At 39.4% G+C, this 18,769-nt stretch overlaps 1 protein-coding gene across 1 annotated transcript in view; it reads left to right on the forward strand.

The window, feature by feature from the left end:
- FREM2 (FRAS1 related extracellular matrix 2) overlaps positions 1 to 18,769 on the forward strand; it is a 155,388-nt gene that overhangs the window by 66,142 nt on the left and 70,477 nt on the right. The window contains exons 3-4 of the mRNA XM_028107332.2: positions 7,083 to 7,229; positions 13,362 to 13,592. Of these exons, the coding sequence (XP_027963133.2) occupies positions 7,083 to 7,229; positions 13,362 to 13,592 (378 nt within the window). The remainder of the gene's footprint in view (positions 1 to 7,082; positions 7,230 to 13,361; positions 13,593 to 18,769) is intronic.

Consider the following 18,769-nt stretch of genomic DNA (forward strand, 5'->3'; position numbering starts at 1 on the left):
CAACCATTGGAATTATTAAGTAGCCTACGAAAGTATATACTTTACTGACAATTTTTCTGGGTCTCCCCCCCGCCCCAGTTCTTCAGGAGCTCTGTCAGTCATACTAAGGCCCAGGAGCCTTCAAGATTCTTCATCTCTAGGGGACAGGGTTGCAGCAGGATGAATGCACACCCCCCACCCCAATGCTTGGGGCAGATTTTAAAGCATCTTGATCCCTTCCTCTTTGTCTTTACTATTACTATTTATATTTTTATAGAAAAAAAAGAGAAGGAAATGAATATTTAGTAAATGTCCTGAACTCCTACCAAACTGAATTCCCTGAAGTTTCCTTCTCACTGGATTTCTTATCTCTGTTCTTATACTTAATCTTCCAGGAACACCTTTCCCCATCTCTGTAAATGTCCAAATACTACCCTGTACTTAAGGCCCCATTTAAACACTATCTCTTTTATGAATTTGTCTTTGATGCCCTCAAGTTAAAGCAATCCCTCACTCTGTGAACTCCCACAGCATTTGTCAATCTTTAGCTTATACACTTATCTATGTATTTATGCCATCTCCCATCTCTGAATGTCCACTCTCGGGGGCAAGGGGAGGGATGTTTCAAAGCCAAGCTGACTTCAGCTCTGCATCCAGGGTTTTCAGTAAACTGTGAAATCCACCAGATGAAGGGCCAGAGGACAGGAATCCAGGAGCTCTCAAAGTTTGTTGTATGGAAGATTCTAAGGCAAAGCAAAGTTTAAAAGATCATCCCAGGGGTGCCTGGGCAGCACAGACAGTTAAGCTTCTGACTCGTGTTTTCAGCTCAGGTCATGATCTCAGGGTCATCAGATCGAGCCCTGCATGGGGCTCCACACTCAGTGAGGAGTCTCCTTGGGATTTCTCTCCCTCTGCCCCTGCTCACGTTCTCTCTCTGTAAAATAAATAAATAAACTTTAAAAAAAAAAAGACCATTCTAGCACAGAAATGAAAATGAAATACATCCCTTCTTTTAGCTTTAGTTTTTGATTTTCACCATAATGAGTAACATAGACGTTGATGGAAGCTGCAGGGTTGTTAACCATGTTCCTTGCCTTCTAAGAGAACAAGAACGCTTAAAACTCAAATTATCGTATGTGCTATGGTGAGCGCTGTGAATTGTGCAAGACTGTTGACTCACAGATCTGTACCTCTGAAACAAATAATGCAATATATGTTAAGAAAAAAAAAGATAGCAGGAGGGGAAGAATCTTCGAAGGGGAGTAAATTGAAGGGGGAGATGATGGACTCTGAAAAACAAACTGAGGGTTCTAGAGGGGAGTGGGGTGGGGGGATGGGTTAGCCTGGTGATGGGTATTAAAGAGGGCACGTTCTGCGTGGAGCACTGGGCGTTATGCACAAACAATGAATCATGGAACACTACATCAAAAACTAATGATGTATGGTGATTAACAACAATAAAAAATTTAAAGAAAACTCAAATTACCTAATTTTCCCAGTAAATTAGGTAATATTGTTGCTTTAATCTTTTCTAATATAAATATCTATTTCTATTGCTGGTTTAAAGGACAATATTCAGCTTTTTAAAATGGCTGCATCGTTGATTGCCAGTTCAGCTTTCAGTCTGAACTTTATTCTGGGCAAATGAAACGTGAGCAAGCTAGAAACATCTAAAATAGAATTATGTTCTATCGGCAACTAACTTTTCTCCAAGAAAAATATTTGTGAAAACATCTTTGAAAAAAAATTGTCAAAGCTAAATGGACACCCAGAAATTACCCTCATCAAGACAAGTCAGAGGTGTGACATTAGTTTTGAATTGAAAATGTGTACTTTGTCTTTAGAGAAACCGGGCAGCTCTGTGTTCCTAGGGAAGACTAATTGAAGGTTGTGATTCTTTGTTATTCTAAAAAAAAAAAAAAAAAAAAAACTCTTGTGTTCCCATTGAAAAAGAAAATGAAGAATCCTAAAGACCAGCTGGAGAAGTTCAAAAGAGGTCTTTTCATCAAACCCTTAATGGCTTTAGTGTCAGGGTTTGGGGACAATGCCTATGAGAGTGTGGTTATCAGCTGTCAAGCACCTGTTCTATGGATTTATGACACAGTTAGGGACTTTAGTTTGTTTCCAGTGAGACGCTGAGACTTGCTCCTTGGTGCTACAGATGACAGTCTGCTTTAGAAACTAAAATAAGTAATAAAATAATTTTTAAAAGTAAGAAATAAAAATAAAATTAAATAATAGCATAAGTGAAATTGAAGTAAAAATTTGTCAATTTCTTAAGTTAATTTCACATTCAGTAAGCCGCAGCTATTGTTACTCAAAGTATTAACATTTATTATTCCCACACATCAAGGTTCTAGAAGAGTTTACGTGGCATGTGATAAATGAATAATTAATATGTCTTTTCATTCTTTAGATAAAATACAGAGTTCAATTGTGCAAGGTCAGTTTTAATAACAAGAATTGCAATAAACTGCAGCTTAGTCCCTCAGATCCCTGTACTGCTCCTGCATGAGAAATAGTACCTTAGATTTTACAAATTCCAAAACTCAGTAGGATTTGTATGTATATTAAATCAGAGGTGATGTAGCATTTAATTTATTCATCATTAAGTTTTATACACTTAACTTCATATTCTCTAGCAAAATATGTACTTAAAAAGCCCAGATTTAGAGTGAATGCTAAGCATCTCAAACAATTACCCTAGAGCATGTCATGGTCTCACAAAGCAAAGTTACTCGGTACTGTGAATTTTATTTCAAGGAAAATTTCAAAGCAGCGGACATATGAAATCCTGGCAAACTTGTTCAGCTGTGTGTCACTCGAAACCCTTGATTAACCAGTAACCTGGTACCTTCATCCTTCTAGAATATAAGCACCAACCCAAAAATGTTTATTACATTTGTAAGTAGAGATGAAGTTAGCTATTCCTAAAACCATCCAAGCTACTTCATAATGGAAGGGAAGGGTTAAAAAGGCCTGGAGTCATCAATAACCCCTGCAGGTATCATTTAGATAAACACAAATCCCAGTGATTTACATTCATAGGTAATCACTTAAAGCCTTCACATAGTGCTTAAGAATAGAAGTATGCAGGACATTTTAGAAAGGGTATTATTAAAAACAATTACTTTTTTTTTCAAGCAAAAGACCCAGTACCCAGAGAGTTATGTTACACTTACGTAGGACATTTATATTGCCTGAGAAATGAAGCACTACTAAATTTCCTTCAACAGAGATGGTAGAGTGTCTTAATTCACTGAGGAGGCATTTCTATAACAGTTAAGCAAAATGAACTCCCTGCCCTCCTGGATCATGAGTTGCGAAAGAGGGAGACAAGTGAAGAGACAAAAAAGTAAACCTATTATATAGGGTATGAGGTTATAGAAAGCACTGTGGAGAAAAATGAATCCGAAGAAAGGGCCTAGAGCCTGCTGCAGTTTGCACTGGGGCTGTTTTATATAGTCAAGGGAAAGCCTCATGGACTCCCATATTCCTAAAACATGTAATACTTAGAGGTGTGATATTTTCTGGAATACTCAAGGAAAGGATAGAGTCAGATCTTACAATGACCTAAAAAGTGTCAAAATTTAGAGAAACTGTGTGCTTAGTGATCTCTTTTTGGATATAAGGGAAAGAGATAACAATAAAGTATCCAGAACTATCAACTAAAATTCATTTGTTGAGCCACAAGAGTTACTGAAGAGGTCAGGCATTATTAGTCTCAGGTCAAAACTGAAGTTATGTGCTTTGTGTAAGCTGAAAACTGTTACGAAAAAAAGGAATGAAACAAGCAAGAGTCACAAAGTAGCCACTCGACTCCTAAAAATCATACTTACTCCGCAGGTTTCTTCAGTCCTCCTTGTGTAGCACACGTTACTTTGGACTTGGCGACTAGGATGAAGTTGACCACACCTGTCCTGAGGAGCTCAGGCAGTTAGATGAAGCACACACAGGCATGTGGATAAAGGATTACAATTCCTGGGCGCCTGGGTGGCTCAGTCGGTTAAGCGTCTGCCATCAGCTCAGGCCTCAGGTCGTGATCCCAGAGTCCTGGGATGGAGCCTGGCATGGGGCTCCCTGCTCAGCAGAGAATCTGCTTCTCCCTCTGCCCTCCCCCTGCTCAAGCTCTCTCTCGCTCTTGTTCTCTCTTAAATAAATAAAATCCTAAAAAAATAATAATAATTACAATTACTCTGAGTGGAGAAGTACACACAGCATGCTAACCTAGCAGCAGAAAAGCTAAAGGCATTCGGGGCGGAAGACCTAGCCCACGCAAGAGCCCATACCTTATTCGGAAAACGCTGAGAAGTTGGGGTGACTGGATGTTCCCCTATAGCAGCATCAGGCTGTGAGGCTGCAGATGTTAGGATGGACAACCAATGGCTTGGCCTAGCATGCATGACAAGAAGTCTGAAGAAACATCTAGGACTTGATGGAGCCACAGCCTAAATGAGAAGTGTGGCATAAAGATGTTTTCATGTAATAATTAGTTGAGAAATTAGAAACGTCTTATGTGTTAATTCCGCTAATTAAATGTTATTCTAGTCTTTCTTGTCTATTACTTTCTGGAAGAAATGTTCCAAGGAGTAGTAGGACATAAACACGATAATTTAAAAGGTATTTTTAAAGGCAGTAAAACGAAGTGTTGGCATTAGTAAAAGAATGAACGGCCACTCTCAATCTCTAACAAAACTTAGTACAATTTAGTACAATTAGTAAATCTGTACAGTTAAGCAATAGGAGAGGATATCCACTAATGCGCAAAACTGCAAAGTAATGAATAAGTGAGCAGGGGCAGAATCACACCCAGAGGAGAGGGCTGGAGTCTGTGCAGGAGGCTTCATGAGGGAGGTGGTAGAGGGAGCCCGTGAGGAGTGGGAGATGTGAGCAGAAGAATGACGTGCTGTCATTTTAGGCCAGACGACAGAGGTGACAGGAGGAGTGGGTGAGGCTAGCAAATCCATGGAGCAGCAGGCTCCTGGCTGGATCGGAGAGTGAGCAAAGAGCAACGGGGACAAGACAGGGTAGGTCAAGACGACACTGGAAATCGCAAGGATGGCCGGCCTTGATGCGCGCAGCAGCTGCGGGGAGACCAGGCAAGCCCAGTGCAGGCGGATCTCAGGCGGATCACCGGTAGTCTGGGCACGTGGGCTGGATTTGGGCATGCGCAGTGCGGCCGGGGAGCGAGCTGCCGAGCTGACGTTTGCGGGACGCGGCCCTCCACGCGCTGCCCTGTACTGTGTGCCCACCTGGCTTATCTCACTAGATTCGCGCTCCGGATGCAGGCGTTAATTAATATCCCCGTCCTTTGGCTCTCCAGATGAGGAAACAGAGGTGTAGGGAAGAAACTTGCTCCGAGTCAGACAGCAGATGGGAAATGAAGTAGGCCTTGGACTTCAGGGCTGAGGCGACCCGCCGCCATGGCCTCTCCTCTCCACAACAGCCCCGGGTGTCTAGGAGATGGTGGGCATAAAAAATTCCCAAGGACAAAATGTGGCGTGAACTTCCTGCTCTCCATCCATTTATGTTTTCTATCTAAAAAACGAACTAAAATGGGACAGTCCATAATCCTGTCAATTTAACACACCGAGGAGCGCCACATTTGTAATGCCTCATTTTACAAACTACTTCATTCATGGCATCAATACCATTTGTTTCTGTGTCTCGAAGTGTCTTAATAAGGATTCCAACAAAATTTTCACATTTATTGTTTAATGACTGGGTAATATTTTATTGATGTACCACAAAAGCTCAAAAACTTTTTGGGTTTGGGAGCCTATTATAGAAAATAATTGCAACAAAGAATTCCTTACAAATATATTTTGTAATTATTCCTTCCACAGAAGGACTTACAGGATCAAATGGTACCAACATCTTTTTGTCTCTGTTGCCGTGTAGCTGCCTAAAAGGCTTGTGCTAATTTACAATTCAAACAACAATAAACAAGAAAACCAATTTCCCTACATAATTCTGCTGCACTGGGTGTTCTCATTCATCCTTGGTACTTGTCATTTGAGAACTCAAAGTCGCTGTGACTTTTATTTTTAAAAATTTCTAGCCAAGATGAACATTCTTTCGTGGACTTGTTCACTCACTGCGTTTCCCCTTGCGCAGATTTTTTTTTTTTTTTTTTTTTTTTGCCCTCAGTCCATTAAAGTTCTGATGTTTTGGTGTTTTCCTGTCTCATTTTTTTTTTCTAGGGTAGCTCTCTCTCTCTATGTGAACTCAGAAGAGAAGAAACTAGAATTAAAATGGTGCCTCTAGCTGTGTTTGTTATTTGGGCTTTTTCCCACCCTTTTCCAGAAAGACTTAAAAGAAATTACCAGTGCGTTTGTTTATAAACCTCACTTTACTGTGAAATAATTGGTGTAGATCAAAGGAAGTGGAGGGATACTGCAGAGTGATCAGCTGATAACCATTTCTCCTTTCATTTTCCTAGCCTCACAGCTTTCACATTAGAGAGATCACACACAGCTCGGTTTCTCCTCATAGGCAGCCAGCTCCATTTTGGTGGGGAGGTGGGAGGAGAGAGCCTTATCTCGAGAGTAGAATGGAATCAATGAAAAGAGCTGTTTGCTCTACGGAGTGGAGTGGAGTATAGTGGGAAAGGGAGGCGGAGAAGGGATATTTGTTTTTTCTTAAGTGGTTATAATTAAAGCCTTCCCCCCAGTTGCTCGGTGAACCAGAAAAAGGTATTGGTGAAGTGTGTTTTTAACATCACAAATGAGAGACTTGCAGCCTTCTTTAATAGAAAAACTTGCTCTCCGGTGGCACCTTGTGGAAAGTAGGTCATCCTGCAACTCGGATACTTGATTGTGTTTAAAGGAAATCGCTTCTGGTAGTTGTGTGCTCCTTCCCCACTACCCACTTTGCCTTCTAAACATCAAGGGATTTTGTGAAGGATTATATCAGCTGTTGTATTTTTGTATGACAGTCGCTGAACAGTAAGCTATATCTCCGGGTATGTATTCTGGAGTTGCGTGTCAAACCAAGTAACTATAGCGATTCTTAATGTTGCATCAGTAAAGTCATCTGTGGAATTTTTAAGGTCATTCATTCAAGAAAGCACTGATTTAGGGCTTTAAATTTTTGTTTTCCAGGTGGAAACAAATTAACCAAGCAGCATTTTCGTCTGAATTGGGCATGGATCTCCTTTGAAAAGGAATATTACCTGATCAATGAGGACTCCAAATTTCTAGATGTCGTTCTTAAACGTAGAGGTTACTTGGGAGAGACTTCATTTATAAGTAAGTTTAATTTGCACTTCTGTCAAAAAAATCCCCTTTTTTCTAGCAAAAGTTCATAATTTTACAATGATTAAAATATGTTCCGTTTACTGCTCTAGTTTTAAAGTTTAGGGAGATGTTGACATTTAAAGAAATATGCCAAGAGTTTCATGTCAAGGCTAAATCATAGAGACAAAAGGCTGCAAAAATAGGAAATGTGTAACCAATTAACATACCTCTCCAAACCTTCTACCTACATATGATCTTTCTCTGTTGTAAATAACCATACAAAAATGGCAGTAATCGCTCATAAGTTAAAAAATTGTAAATGTCACTAGCCCTTAGAAGAGGCTTAGGCTAATCTGTAATTTAACCATAAGATAAAAATCTGCAGAAATGTCAGTATAAAATCTGTATGAGGGCCACTTTAATAAGTAAGTGAAAAACCATTCAGTAACCTATTAGGCGTTGAGGTGTAATTTACCATTTGTTGCACTGGAGTGCTTTGCTCGGTAAGGAAAAGTTTACATAAAAGCACTACATAAAAGATGTACTTTGTGACTTCAGGACCAACAGTAAGATATTAAATACTAGTCATTTTCTGCTGCTTTACGTAACTTTTAAATAAAACGGAGAGTCAAAAGCAAAGAATAAAGCCTTTTTTACAAGCCCAATTCAAGTTTTCACATTCGATTTCATGCAGGCACAAAATAGAGAAGAGTAGGTATATTGGTAATTTTAAGCAATAATACAGTTGGCACAAAAAAATTGGCATATTGATGAAAAATGATAGCACCCCAAGCAATATATTATTTTTGGTACCATATGTTTTATAGACATCTAGGCTGATAGAATTTTCTCGAGGTAAAGGAGCTTTCATTGACTGAGAGTGCAGTTAAGGTAGGAATCTAGGAAAATGTTGGCAATAAAAAAATTAAAACTGGGCAATCCTGTGTTAGTCTGGAAAACAATTATTTGAAATTCTACTGGCCCGTGAAATTCAAAAGCCTTAAAGAGTAGATCCCTATTCACCCACGTACACACACGTATACACACATAGCATACACCATACTTGAGCCACAGCCACAGTCCCCACCCCCCACCTTGTTCCTTCTGACCTTTGGATGCCGGATATTAATTACCCCTTATTTTTAAAGTTAACTGTAGAGGAGAGATTTTCACACTATGCTCTGCTGATCCCTTAAGGTTAGTTTGCTCAAGGGGTGCTGATCCACCTGCAGACCTCCTGCAGTCAGGACAGCCCTGCTTCCATCTTTATTCACATGTACCTCTTCTCAGCTGTCATTTCCACTCTGTGTCAAACCCTCAAAAGCATTGTGAACGCTCTTACTGCTCTCTCTTTAGAAACATGTTTTCTCTGCACACATACGCGTGCTCTGCAGATCAGGAATCTGATCCTGTTTTACTTATTGTCAGTGAGTGATGAGCCTTCAGTGTTCTTTGTGCTTGAAAATATGGGGGAAAATAATTATGAAAAAACAGAGAACCTTAGCAATTCTTAAGGATGCCTTCATCTGTTTGTATTTTGCCTGAATTCCTGGTGGGTATGTTCAGTTTACTCACTTACACAGAGTCCACTGAAAGTCATGGGAAAGTTACTAGTGGAAAGATATTTTTAAAACTATCTTTTCACATTCTTCTCTTCATTTTTTTTTTTAAGATTTTCTTTATTTGACAGAGAGAGACAGCGAGAGAGAGAGAGAGGGAACACAAGCAGGGGGAGTGGGAGAGGGAGAAGCAGGCTTCCCGCCGAGCAGGGCACCCAAAGCTAGCTGGATCCCAGGACCCTGGGATCATGACCTGAGCCGAAGGCAGACGCTTAACAACTGAGCCACCCAGGCGCCCCACCTTCATTTTCTTTTTTAAAGCAGAATCCTAAAATGTCAAACAAGAGCCCTTTTTTTCTCCTGACGTTATTTTTTCCACGAACTGTTATTTCCTCTGTGTTGAGATGAGCACCAGCCATTGTGTAAAGGTTCTTTAGCTCTACTTGGTTAACCTCACATGTTACTTAGTAACCTGGGGAGATAGGAAGTTGGCAAGACTTGCGTGTGTGGCCCACACCCATCAATCACTGAAGATGTCAATAGCATTCAAGCTGGGACAGAGAATGGAAGTCAGATTAAAGAGGAGGGTAGCCTCCAAGAAGTTCTACAGTGAATGTGTTTCATGTTCCTGTTTCCTAAAACCTCCACTTTCACTTACGAACTTTTAGAATTAGATAGTTTGCATGATACCTAAAGGCAGCCTATCACTACGTTCAGGAGCACAGTTAGTAAATCATGAATTACATGAAATCTATATAGGTGTTTTCTCGGAGATGATGATTCATTTTATAACCAATATAACACATTAATAAATTAAATATGTCTGTGCATTTTATAAAGGTATTTGAATTTCAAAGGTCTTATTGCTACCGGTTATCAAGCATTTACTAAAAAATAGATACTTCATTAAGCACATTAGGTACTTCACCTTTGTCTTTTACTCCTTACAACTTAGTTACTCACTAACTCAACCTAATTTTCTAGAGCGCTTACTGAGTGCCAGACACCGTGTAACATAATGGACTATGAGCGGGCAATAATAGCTAAAATTTTATTGAGTTCTTATGATGTGCCAGCCCTAGTTCCCAATACCTTACATAGTCAACCCCATAAAAGGAATGTCATGATAGCCCCCATTATGCAGGTTAAAGAAACAGAAAAGTTGTCATATGCCCAGAGCTACTAAGGGGCAGAGCCGAGATTTGGCCCCAGGGCTAACTTTCTGAACTATCACATATCACACCCTGCTGCTTCTTAAATCCTCCACAACTGAGGAAGTTCATAACCTGCCTATGATCCCATTGCTGCTATGTGGTCGAGGTAGGGTAATGAAATCTGCTCTCTCATTCCAAAAGTAGCTTGCTTGACCTCCATGCCATTTTTGTATGCCAGAGGAAAAGATGCAATTGTGGTTTCGCTTAGTAAATCGAAGTAATATGTTTTGTTTAATAATGAATTCTCTTTGAAAAATAAAAGCATATATTTAAGCCCAATTTGTAAGCTTTTTGATTTCCAGAATTCTTTTTGCCCAATCTAATCATGTTATTTATAATATATATGGTTTACCAGCTGAATATCTGTATTTCCAAGAAAGAGCATTTGTTGAGCATTGTGTGTACTTGACTTGTCTCATCTACCACATGAGATTAAAATGTGGACTAATCTGTGTTCTTCACAGTCTATGGGCCATTTCTTCATTGTTTATTAAAATGCGCCCCTATATAAAGGGCCCTATGGAGATATAAAGTAGTGTGTGTCTATCTACCCTCAAATTTTAATGCACATAAGATTTACCTGGATCTTGCTAAAGTGTCGATTCTGATACAGGGGGTCTGGAGTAGAGCCTGAAATTCTGCATTTCTAACAAGCTCTCAGATGTTTCTTATGCTGCTGATCCATGGATCACACTGTTAAGTAACAAGATAGATTAGCACTACACTCAGAATAGGTACTGCATGTTAATTATAAAAAGGAAATCTTTATTTTTGATCCAAAGCAAGTTTAGTATTTCATCTAAGTCTTATTTTACTTTCTAAAAATATAACCTGTCCTTCTTAGTTTTATCTCATGTTTGAGAAGCATATCAACAGTTTAAGACCACAATTTTTTTTTCCACAAAATAAAGGGGCGCCTGGATGGCTCAGTTGGAAGAGTGTGTGACTCTTGATCTTGGGTTTGTGAGTTTGAGCCCCATATTGAGTGTAGAGATTACTTAAAAAAATAACATCTTAAAAAAAGAAAAAAAAATAGCTTGTGCCTTGAGAAAAGAGAATAAATGCAAAAGTACAAAAGACACAGACAACACAAAACACAGTTTTTCAGTTGATTAAGCATCTGCCTTCAGCTCAGATTGTGATCCCAGGGTCTTGGGACCGAGCCCCGCATCGGGCTCCCTGCTCAGCGGGGAGTTTGCTTGTCCCTCTGCCCCTCCCTCCTGTGCTCTTGCTCTCTCTCTCTCTCTCTTTCTCTCTCTCCCCTCTCAAATAAGTACATAAAATCTTTTTTTAAGGTTTGTTTGTTGGTTTTTTTTTTTTTTTCATCAGAGAGAGATGGGGAGAGAGAGAGAGAGAGAGAGCACTAGCTGGGGCAGTGGCAGGCAGAGGGAGAAGCAGGCACCCTGCTGAGCAAGGGGCCTGATGCGAGGCTCAATTCAAGGACCCTGGGATCATGACCTGAGCCGAAGGCAGATGCTTAACCCACTGAGCCACCCAGGTGTCCCTAAATAAAATCTTAAAAAAAAAAAGAAATAGAAGTCCATTCCTCTTTCTTGGAGAATCAACAATACTGCCTATTTATAATTTACATCCAACATTCAACTGGGAATATTTTATAAAATCCACCCAAAAAATTATATGTGTTTTTAGCAGCAACAATGAGATTTGGTATTACAGTGTGTTTTATTAGGTTGGGTAACTTGATTATCACTTAGTAAGGACGACTAGTTGGAACTAGTGGACATTCCTTGTATTGTACTCATTCCTTTTTTGTTTTTAACTGCCTTTTGAATCTCTAGGAAAATAATGCATTGTTGGTGAAACAAAGCAAAACAGAAAAGTGGGCAGTAGTTATCAGAGACCAAATAATAGATTCTTTGCTGGCCCATGCCACTGGGGATAGATGGGTCAATGAGCAGCATGTGTGCTGGAACCTCAGAGAGAATGATTCCTTTCATCATCACCTTGGCAGTGAATCATGGTGGACCCAAGAGGTGTTGACAACCTGTCTGTGTGCCCTAGGAACCAGAGAGCCAACAGGAAGTCTGCAACATTCAACAAAATATGTAGTGCTGGGATTCCTAGTTCTGTACCCTTTTTCCTCCTGACATTAAAGAGATGTTTTACCTACTATTGAAAAAAATGCAATATTTATATTTTTTCTGAGATCTATAAAACGAAAATATTTTAATGAAATATTTTCACCTTCATTTTAAGACGAGACTAACAGTAATGTATTCAGATGAAGAAATAGTCACATTAATCTTACATAAGCACCACTCTCTAAGAAGAAAATTGTTTCAATTAAATAAGAAATGTTACAAAGACTTTATTTTTCAGACTTTTAATTCTAATAGTCACAAGATTTTATTTTTCCCTTTTTAAGTCTGTCTTTCCTACCAAGTTCTCTCAAAATGCCAATGTTTAAAGAAATATATTTGAAAATTATTCTATTAACTCAACTCACTAAGAGCTTCTGATTCAGTACTTAAGGATATATACTGGTATGAGCACTACTGCAATTTTATAATTTTTCTATGACATTGGATTTGTTGACTGTTGACTATTTATAGATAATCTATGATTTGAGTACATGGTATAGTAATGGTAAAGATCCTCTTGTAATGTAGTGAAAGACTCAAGAGATCCTTCAACCTCCTCAGCTCACTGCAGTTGACCTTGAGTGAACCATCAGAGTAAGCCAAACATACTGCTCATAATAACCTTATATATTTAGCTCTCCAGTTCTGTTCATATGGTTTCATGGAATTCTGAAGTATTCCACCAGAAAAAACCTGGATGTGGTCCTGTTGACAATCACTGAATTAGATTCTTTTAAGGGTCCTCATTCTAGTAAATGTGTAGAGAACATTGTAATTCTTTATTATGCTTGACCATTTACAACTTTGATTATCAAAGAATTCTTGACTCACGAGTTTCTTTTTGGTTTATATTTTCTAGTTAGAGAACTTTTTTATGTTTTTATCATATAACATGTGCAATATAATACATGCAGAAGCAAATGTGAAGAGTTTTTAGACTGAATGAATTTGTAGGAGTTAAGAATATTCACAACATGAATATCAATTTACTGGGTCTTGCTTTATAAGAGGTTCCATCTAACACAAACATAGCTCAAGGAATATACAGGAAAACCATCATGAGGTCAGAATAGAACAGAATCATGAACCAACCAACACCTACAGGAGAACACTTTCACTGTGGGACCCATACCCAACCGTCCATTTTGTGGAATCAAACCTGGATCTAGTAACATGCAGGATGAAGTAACACACAAAAAGTTAACAAGAAAAACCTTAATAATCCAATTGAAAGTGAAACTAAGAAAATGATACCATGTTTTTGTGAAGGTATTGGCACAAGAGATGGGACTGCAGAAAAAGACAAAGACTTCAAGGGCAAAGCACAGAAACAAGTGCAGTTCAACCCAGGCCAGATCAGGGCCACCTGGAGAGTGCGGATCATGAGTGATGGGGAGCACGAACAGTCGGAGACCTTCCAGGTGGTTCTCTCAGAGCCCGTGCTGGCTGCTCTGGAATTCCCTGCAGTGACCACGGTGGAGATTGTTGACCCAGGAGATGGTAAGAGCTATCATCAACTTGTTTATATTGTTGCTATTGGGTTTTTAATGACAAAATACCTTATAAAGGAAGTTTTACATTCAATTTTTGGACTTTCTATGGGGGAAATGTTCTAGACTCATGGTTCAGTATTCTCAGATATGCTGATGGGAGAGGGAAACCAAAAACTAATAAATTCATTAATAAGGGAAGCTGTATTGTTCCAAGTAAATGAATTACAAATGCACATATGATTATCAACATGTTCTTTCTCTTACTATAATTCCTTCCTTTAGAAACAATATTGTTCATCTCCTTTTTCTTGAATTAATTCATTATTTCTTAAAGTCTTTTAAGTGTCTTTATAAAATTTCTTTACACAAATAGTTTAAGAATTAGGCCACTTTTGGATTAATTTGCTCCCCATGGTACACTTCATTGTTCAAGTTTCCTGCATATATTTATGAGCCAAAAATTGGCATTTGGCCCATATGCTTCCACATTCATTATGTAAAACCCACCCAACCTAACCTTGCTCTTCAGTGACTTGTGTCTTGAATCATTGCTCTTAACTCCTCTTAGGTGATGCTTTGTTGTTAGTGCACACCTTTGGCTGATGTTGGTAAAAGGGAGTCTCACTGCAATTGTGTGTAATTTGACCCATTCCCTCCCCTGCCATACCTTTATAGTGCTGGCTTGTCTCAGTGCAGTCAGGAAAAAAGAGAGAGAGAGAGAGAGGTTGAATGGCTTTTTGAGGCCTGGCATTTATACAAAGGTGGGAGAGACTCTTCTAATGCTGAAATCCTGTCAGAAGCCAGACGTGACTTTCTTTTCAACTGCCAGCCTACTTTATTTTGTCAGTCAGAAAACTCTTAAATTTTCTGTGAAGATACAAGCTACAGAGTACATGAAATGGAGACATGTGGAAATCTCTGGGTTACAAGACTGAACATAATTAGAACGCATAAGAGAACCAGGGCTCTGGGTCTGTTTGTTTAACTAACATCTCTATTTTAGTTAAATATGGAGTTCAGTTATGTTTATAATTCTTTTAAAGAACAGTGGCATTTAATTACATTTAGTTTTATCGGCACTATCTAGGAATAAATAACTAAATTTTCTTCTAGTCCTGAGTTTTGGGTAAGTGCTAGCATAACAAAGCTCTCTTTTGAACAAGGCTGTGGCAACTTTAATACATATAAACTGGACCATCAGTTAGTTTGTTCGAAGCCATTTCTTTCTTTCTTTCTCTCTTTCTTTCTTTACTTTTTTCTTTCTTAAGTAAGCTCTAAGCCCAATGTGGGGCTTGAACTCATGACCCTGAAATCAAGAGTCACATGCTCTACCAGTTGAGTCAGCCAGGGACCCCAGAAGCCATTTCTTGATATTTTATTTGCCAATTGGTATAATTGCCATAATTTACTTTAAGAAATAAGACACTAAAAATCATGGGGTGCCTGGGTGGCTCATTCAGTTGAGCATCAGACTCTTGGTTTCAGCTCGGCTCATGATCTCATGGGTCTTGAGATCAAGCCCCATGTCTGGCTCTGAGCTCAGCCAGGAGTCTGCTTGAAAATTCTCTCCCTCTGCTTCTCCTCCCAATCTCTCTCTCTCTTTCTCTCTTTTGCAAATAAATAAATAAATAAATCTTAAAAAAAAAAAAAGACACTTAAACTCATTTTAGCCTTCCTATTTATAAGCTCAGAGTAACACTCTATACCCATAAGAGGTCTGATAAGAGGAATATTAAAAACAAAATAAAGGGGCAGCCTGGGTGGCTCAGTTGGTTAAGTGTCTGCCTTCCGCTCAGGTCATGAACCCAGAGTCCTGGGATCCAGCCCCACATCAGGCTCCCTGCTCTGCGGGAAGCTTCTCCCTTTCCCTCTGCTCCTCCCCCTACTTGTGCTCTCACTCTCACTCACTCTTTCAAATAAATAAATAAAAATCTTTAAAAAAAAATGCATACAGGGTGCCTGGGTGGCTCAGTTGGTTAAGCGACTGCCTTCGGCTCTGGTCATGATCCTGGAGTCCTGGGATCGAGTCCCGCATCGGGCTTCCTGCTCAGCAGGGAGTCTGCTTCTCCCTCTGACCTTCTTCCCTCTCATGCTCTCTCTCTACCATTCTCTCTCTCTCAATAAAAAAATAATAATAAAAAAATAAAAAATAAAAAAATAAAAAATAAAAAAATGCATACACACAACACACACACACAACTTTGCCATAATTTCATTTCATTTAATGGTCATCTAAGTTGTTATGGAATTTTCTAGATGAAGTTCAGCCCTAGTCATTCTAGGCCATGATCATCCCTAGGATAACTGATAAGTGTCCCATAATGCTTGATATATTCCACATCTTGTTGGAGACCATTGGTCTTAAAAGTTACAAGATCTGAGTTTGATTACCAATTCCGCCATTTCTAGTTTTATGACCTTAATCAAATCAAACAGGTTTTATTAAGACTTGGTTTCCTAATGTGCAAAATAAGAAAAATTAATGATTCTCATATTGCATCATTCTTATGAAAGAGTTCTATAAAACAAAGCACAATATGAGTGTTATTTCTTTTTTTTTTTTTAAAGATTTTATTTATTTATTCATGAGAGACAGAGAGAGAGAGAGAAGCAGAGGGAGAAGCAGGCTCCCAAGGAGCAGGGAGCCCGATGCGGGACTCAATCCCAGGACCCTGGGATCATGACCTGAGCTGAAGGCAGACGCTCAACCATCTGAGCCACCCAGGCGCCTGAGTGTTATTTCTAATATCACAAATAATATTGTTAGATTTCATTTTAAGAGATTAAAGAATCCTTCTCCGCCCCATAAAGGGTCACTTTCCCTACCATTTCAAAATTAATTGTTTTTTTCTACACTGTCTTGTAACTCTTCACATATAAATTGGCTAACCTTAGGAACCATTATGCCTGTAAACTCCCCCTCTGCTTATTACTTCTAGGACATGATAATGAGATTTTATTTTGCATGCATTAAAAATGTATCCAGCTCATACTTGTGCTGGGTATCACTATGTGTTAGGGATGCAAAGATAATAGGATATAGTTCTTTCTATCAAAGCTCATATGGTCTAATGGGAAGGAGAGCCCTATAAGTAAATGATCGCAATAGAACGTGATGTGGTACAACAAAGTATGTGCAGTGTTATGGGACTAAGAAGAGGAAATATCCAACTCTGCTTCACTTTAGTCTGGAAATGGTCATCACTTATTAGCTAGTTTATATAAGCACATGCAAATACATACTTTTCCCATTTCTTTACTTATCCATAACTGCTACTGCTAACGATATTGGAAATTCATCAAACACAATTGGCAGACAATGTACTTAACACATTATATACGTTCCTTCACTCACTGTCTTTTACCTCCCTATGGTGTAGACATATATACCATTTTAGGCATTTTACTTGTTGTTTATAGAATGCTCTCAATTTCACATGTGACAAATTTTATTTTTTTATTTATTCTTTTTTTTAAAAGATTTTATTTATTTGAGAGAGAGCGAGAGTGAGAGAGAGAGAGCATGAGTGGGTGAAGGACAGAGGGAGAAGCAGACTCCCCGCGGAGCAGGGAGCCCGATGCGGGGCTTGATCCTGGGACTCTGGGATCATGACCTGAGCCTAAGGCAGAGGCTTAACCGACTGAGCCACCCGGGTATCCCCACATTTGACAAATTTTAGAATACTCTTCACATGTTTTATGACAAAACAAAACAAACAACTTACTAACATAAACTTTACACACACACACACGTATATATGAATGTATACATATATACATCCTAAATTCTCACATTTTCATAATTATACTCTTATAATACTGTATCCATTTATATTTTTTAAGTTACATAGTTGTGATTAAAGATTTTAAATGACTATTCGTTTTATTCAATACATGAGTATCTATATCCACTGCAGAGATAATACATACATTTAGGTGCTTATTTGTTTCACCTCAGGTACTATGCAATGCCCATATGGATGTTCTGTAATATTGCTCCTGCCTCCCGATGTTGTGACCTGGCTGCGAATAGATTGACTCTATTCTAAAGAGTGGATCCAGTCACTCTGTCTTTGTGCATCTTCTGTGCAGGAAGGCAGCCTGCTTCAAAGGGCAGACACCAATGATAACAAGTGTACCCCAGTTCTCATCCCTGGATCCCCTGGGGTGGCCATGCATAGAAGGGAGCTCATCTGCTGGCCACATGCAGATCTCGCTGTCATGCTGGTACCTTCCCTGCCACTCAGAGAGGGGCCACTCAGGCACAGCTCAACTGTCAGATGGGACTTCAGAAGCCCACATTTTGTTGAGAACAGACATAGTTTGTTGCATTAAAATGGAGGCCTGAGGGGCGCCTGGGTGGCTCAGTCGTTAAGCGTCTGCGTTCGGCTCAGGTCATGATCTCAGGGTCCTGGGATCGAGCCCCGCATCGGGCTCCCTGCTCTGCAGGGAAGCCTGCTTCTCCCTCTCCCACTCCCCCTGCTTGTGTTCCCTCTCTCACTCTGTCTCTCTCTGTTAAATAAATAAATAATCTCTAAAAAAAATGGAGGACTGAAAAGGGCTTTTCCTTCTACTCAACAAAGCTCAATGGGAGCACAGAAGGACACACCATTCTGCCATGACTGTGGATATCAATAGCTTCCCAGACAAATGGGTTTAGTCATTTACTGGGTACATCAATAAATTCAATTTCCTCACACATTGAAATCTGTGGTACAAAGAGGAAAATTAGAATAGGAAGAATACAGACAGCTAAGCAGAGCTGTTAACCTCTCTTTGTCACACCATCTTTGCCCCAACTGCTTGTGGCCTTGGAGGCACTCCCATGGAAAATCTACTCTTGGTGTCATGATTTTTACCTCACTGCTTTATTCTCTATCACTGTTATCCTCCCTTGTTTCAGCTGATTCCACAATCTCCATCCTTTACAAATGCACGTAGAACATTCCAGTTGGGAGTGGTTTTTAAAGTGCGTGAAGCATATAACTCATTTTCTGGATGGGGAACCTGAGAAATAGAGCCAACCTTAAATCTCTGCCTAAATCGACCACTTGGAAGCTGTTGTATTTGGTTGTCTTTAGTATTGGCAGAGATGGGTAAAATAACACTTTCTCTGAGAGGATGGGCACTCCTCTGTGGGGTCCCACTGAGTGGTAACAATTAGCTTTCGCGGAAAGATCCTCT

The sequence above is a fragment of the Eumetopias jubatus genome, unplaced genomic scaffold, assembly GCF_037043125.1.
Source record: "Eumetopias jubatus isolate StellerSeaLion01/CBP00866 unplaced genomic scaffold, mEumJub1_p1.0 scaffold_3, whole genome shotgun sequence".
Taxonomy (NCBI): Eukaryota; Metazoa; Chordata; class Mammalia; order Carnivora; family Otariidae; genus Eumetopias; species Eumetopias jubatus.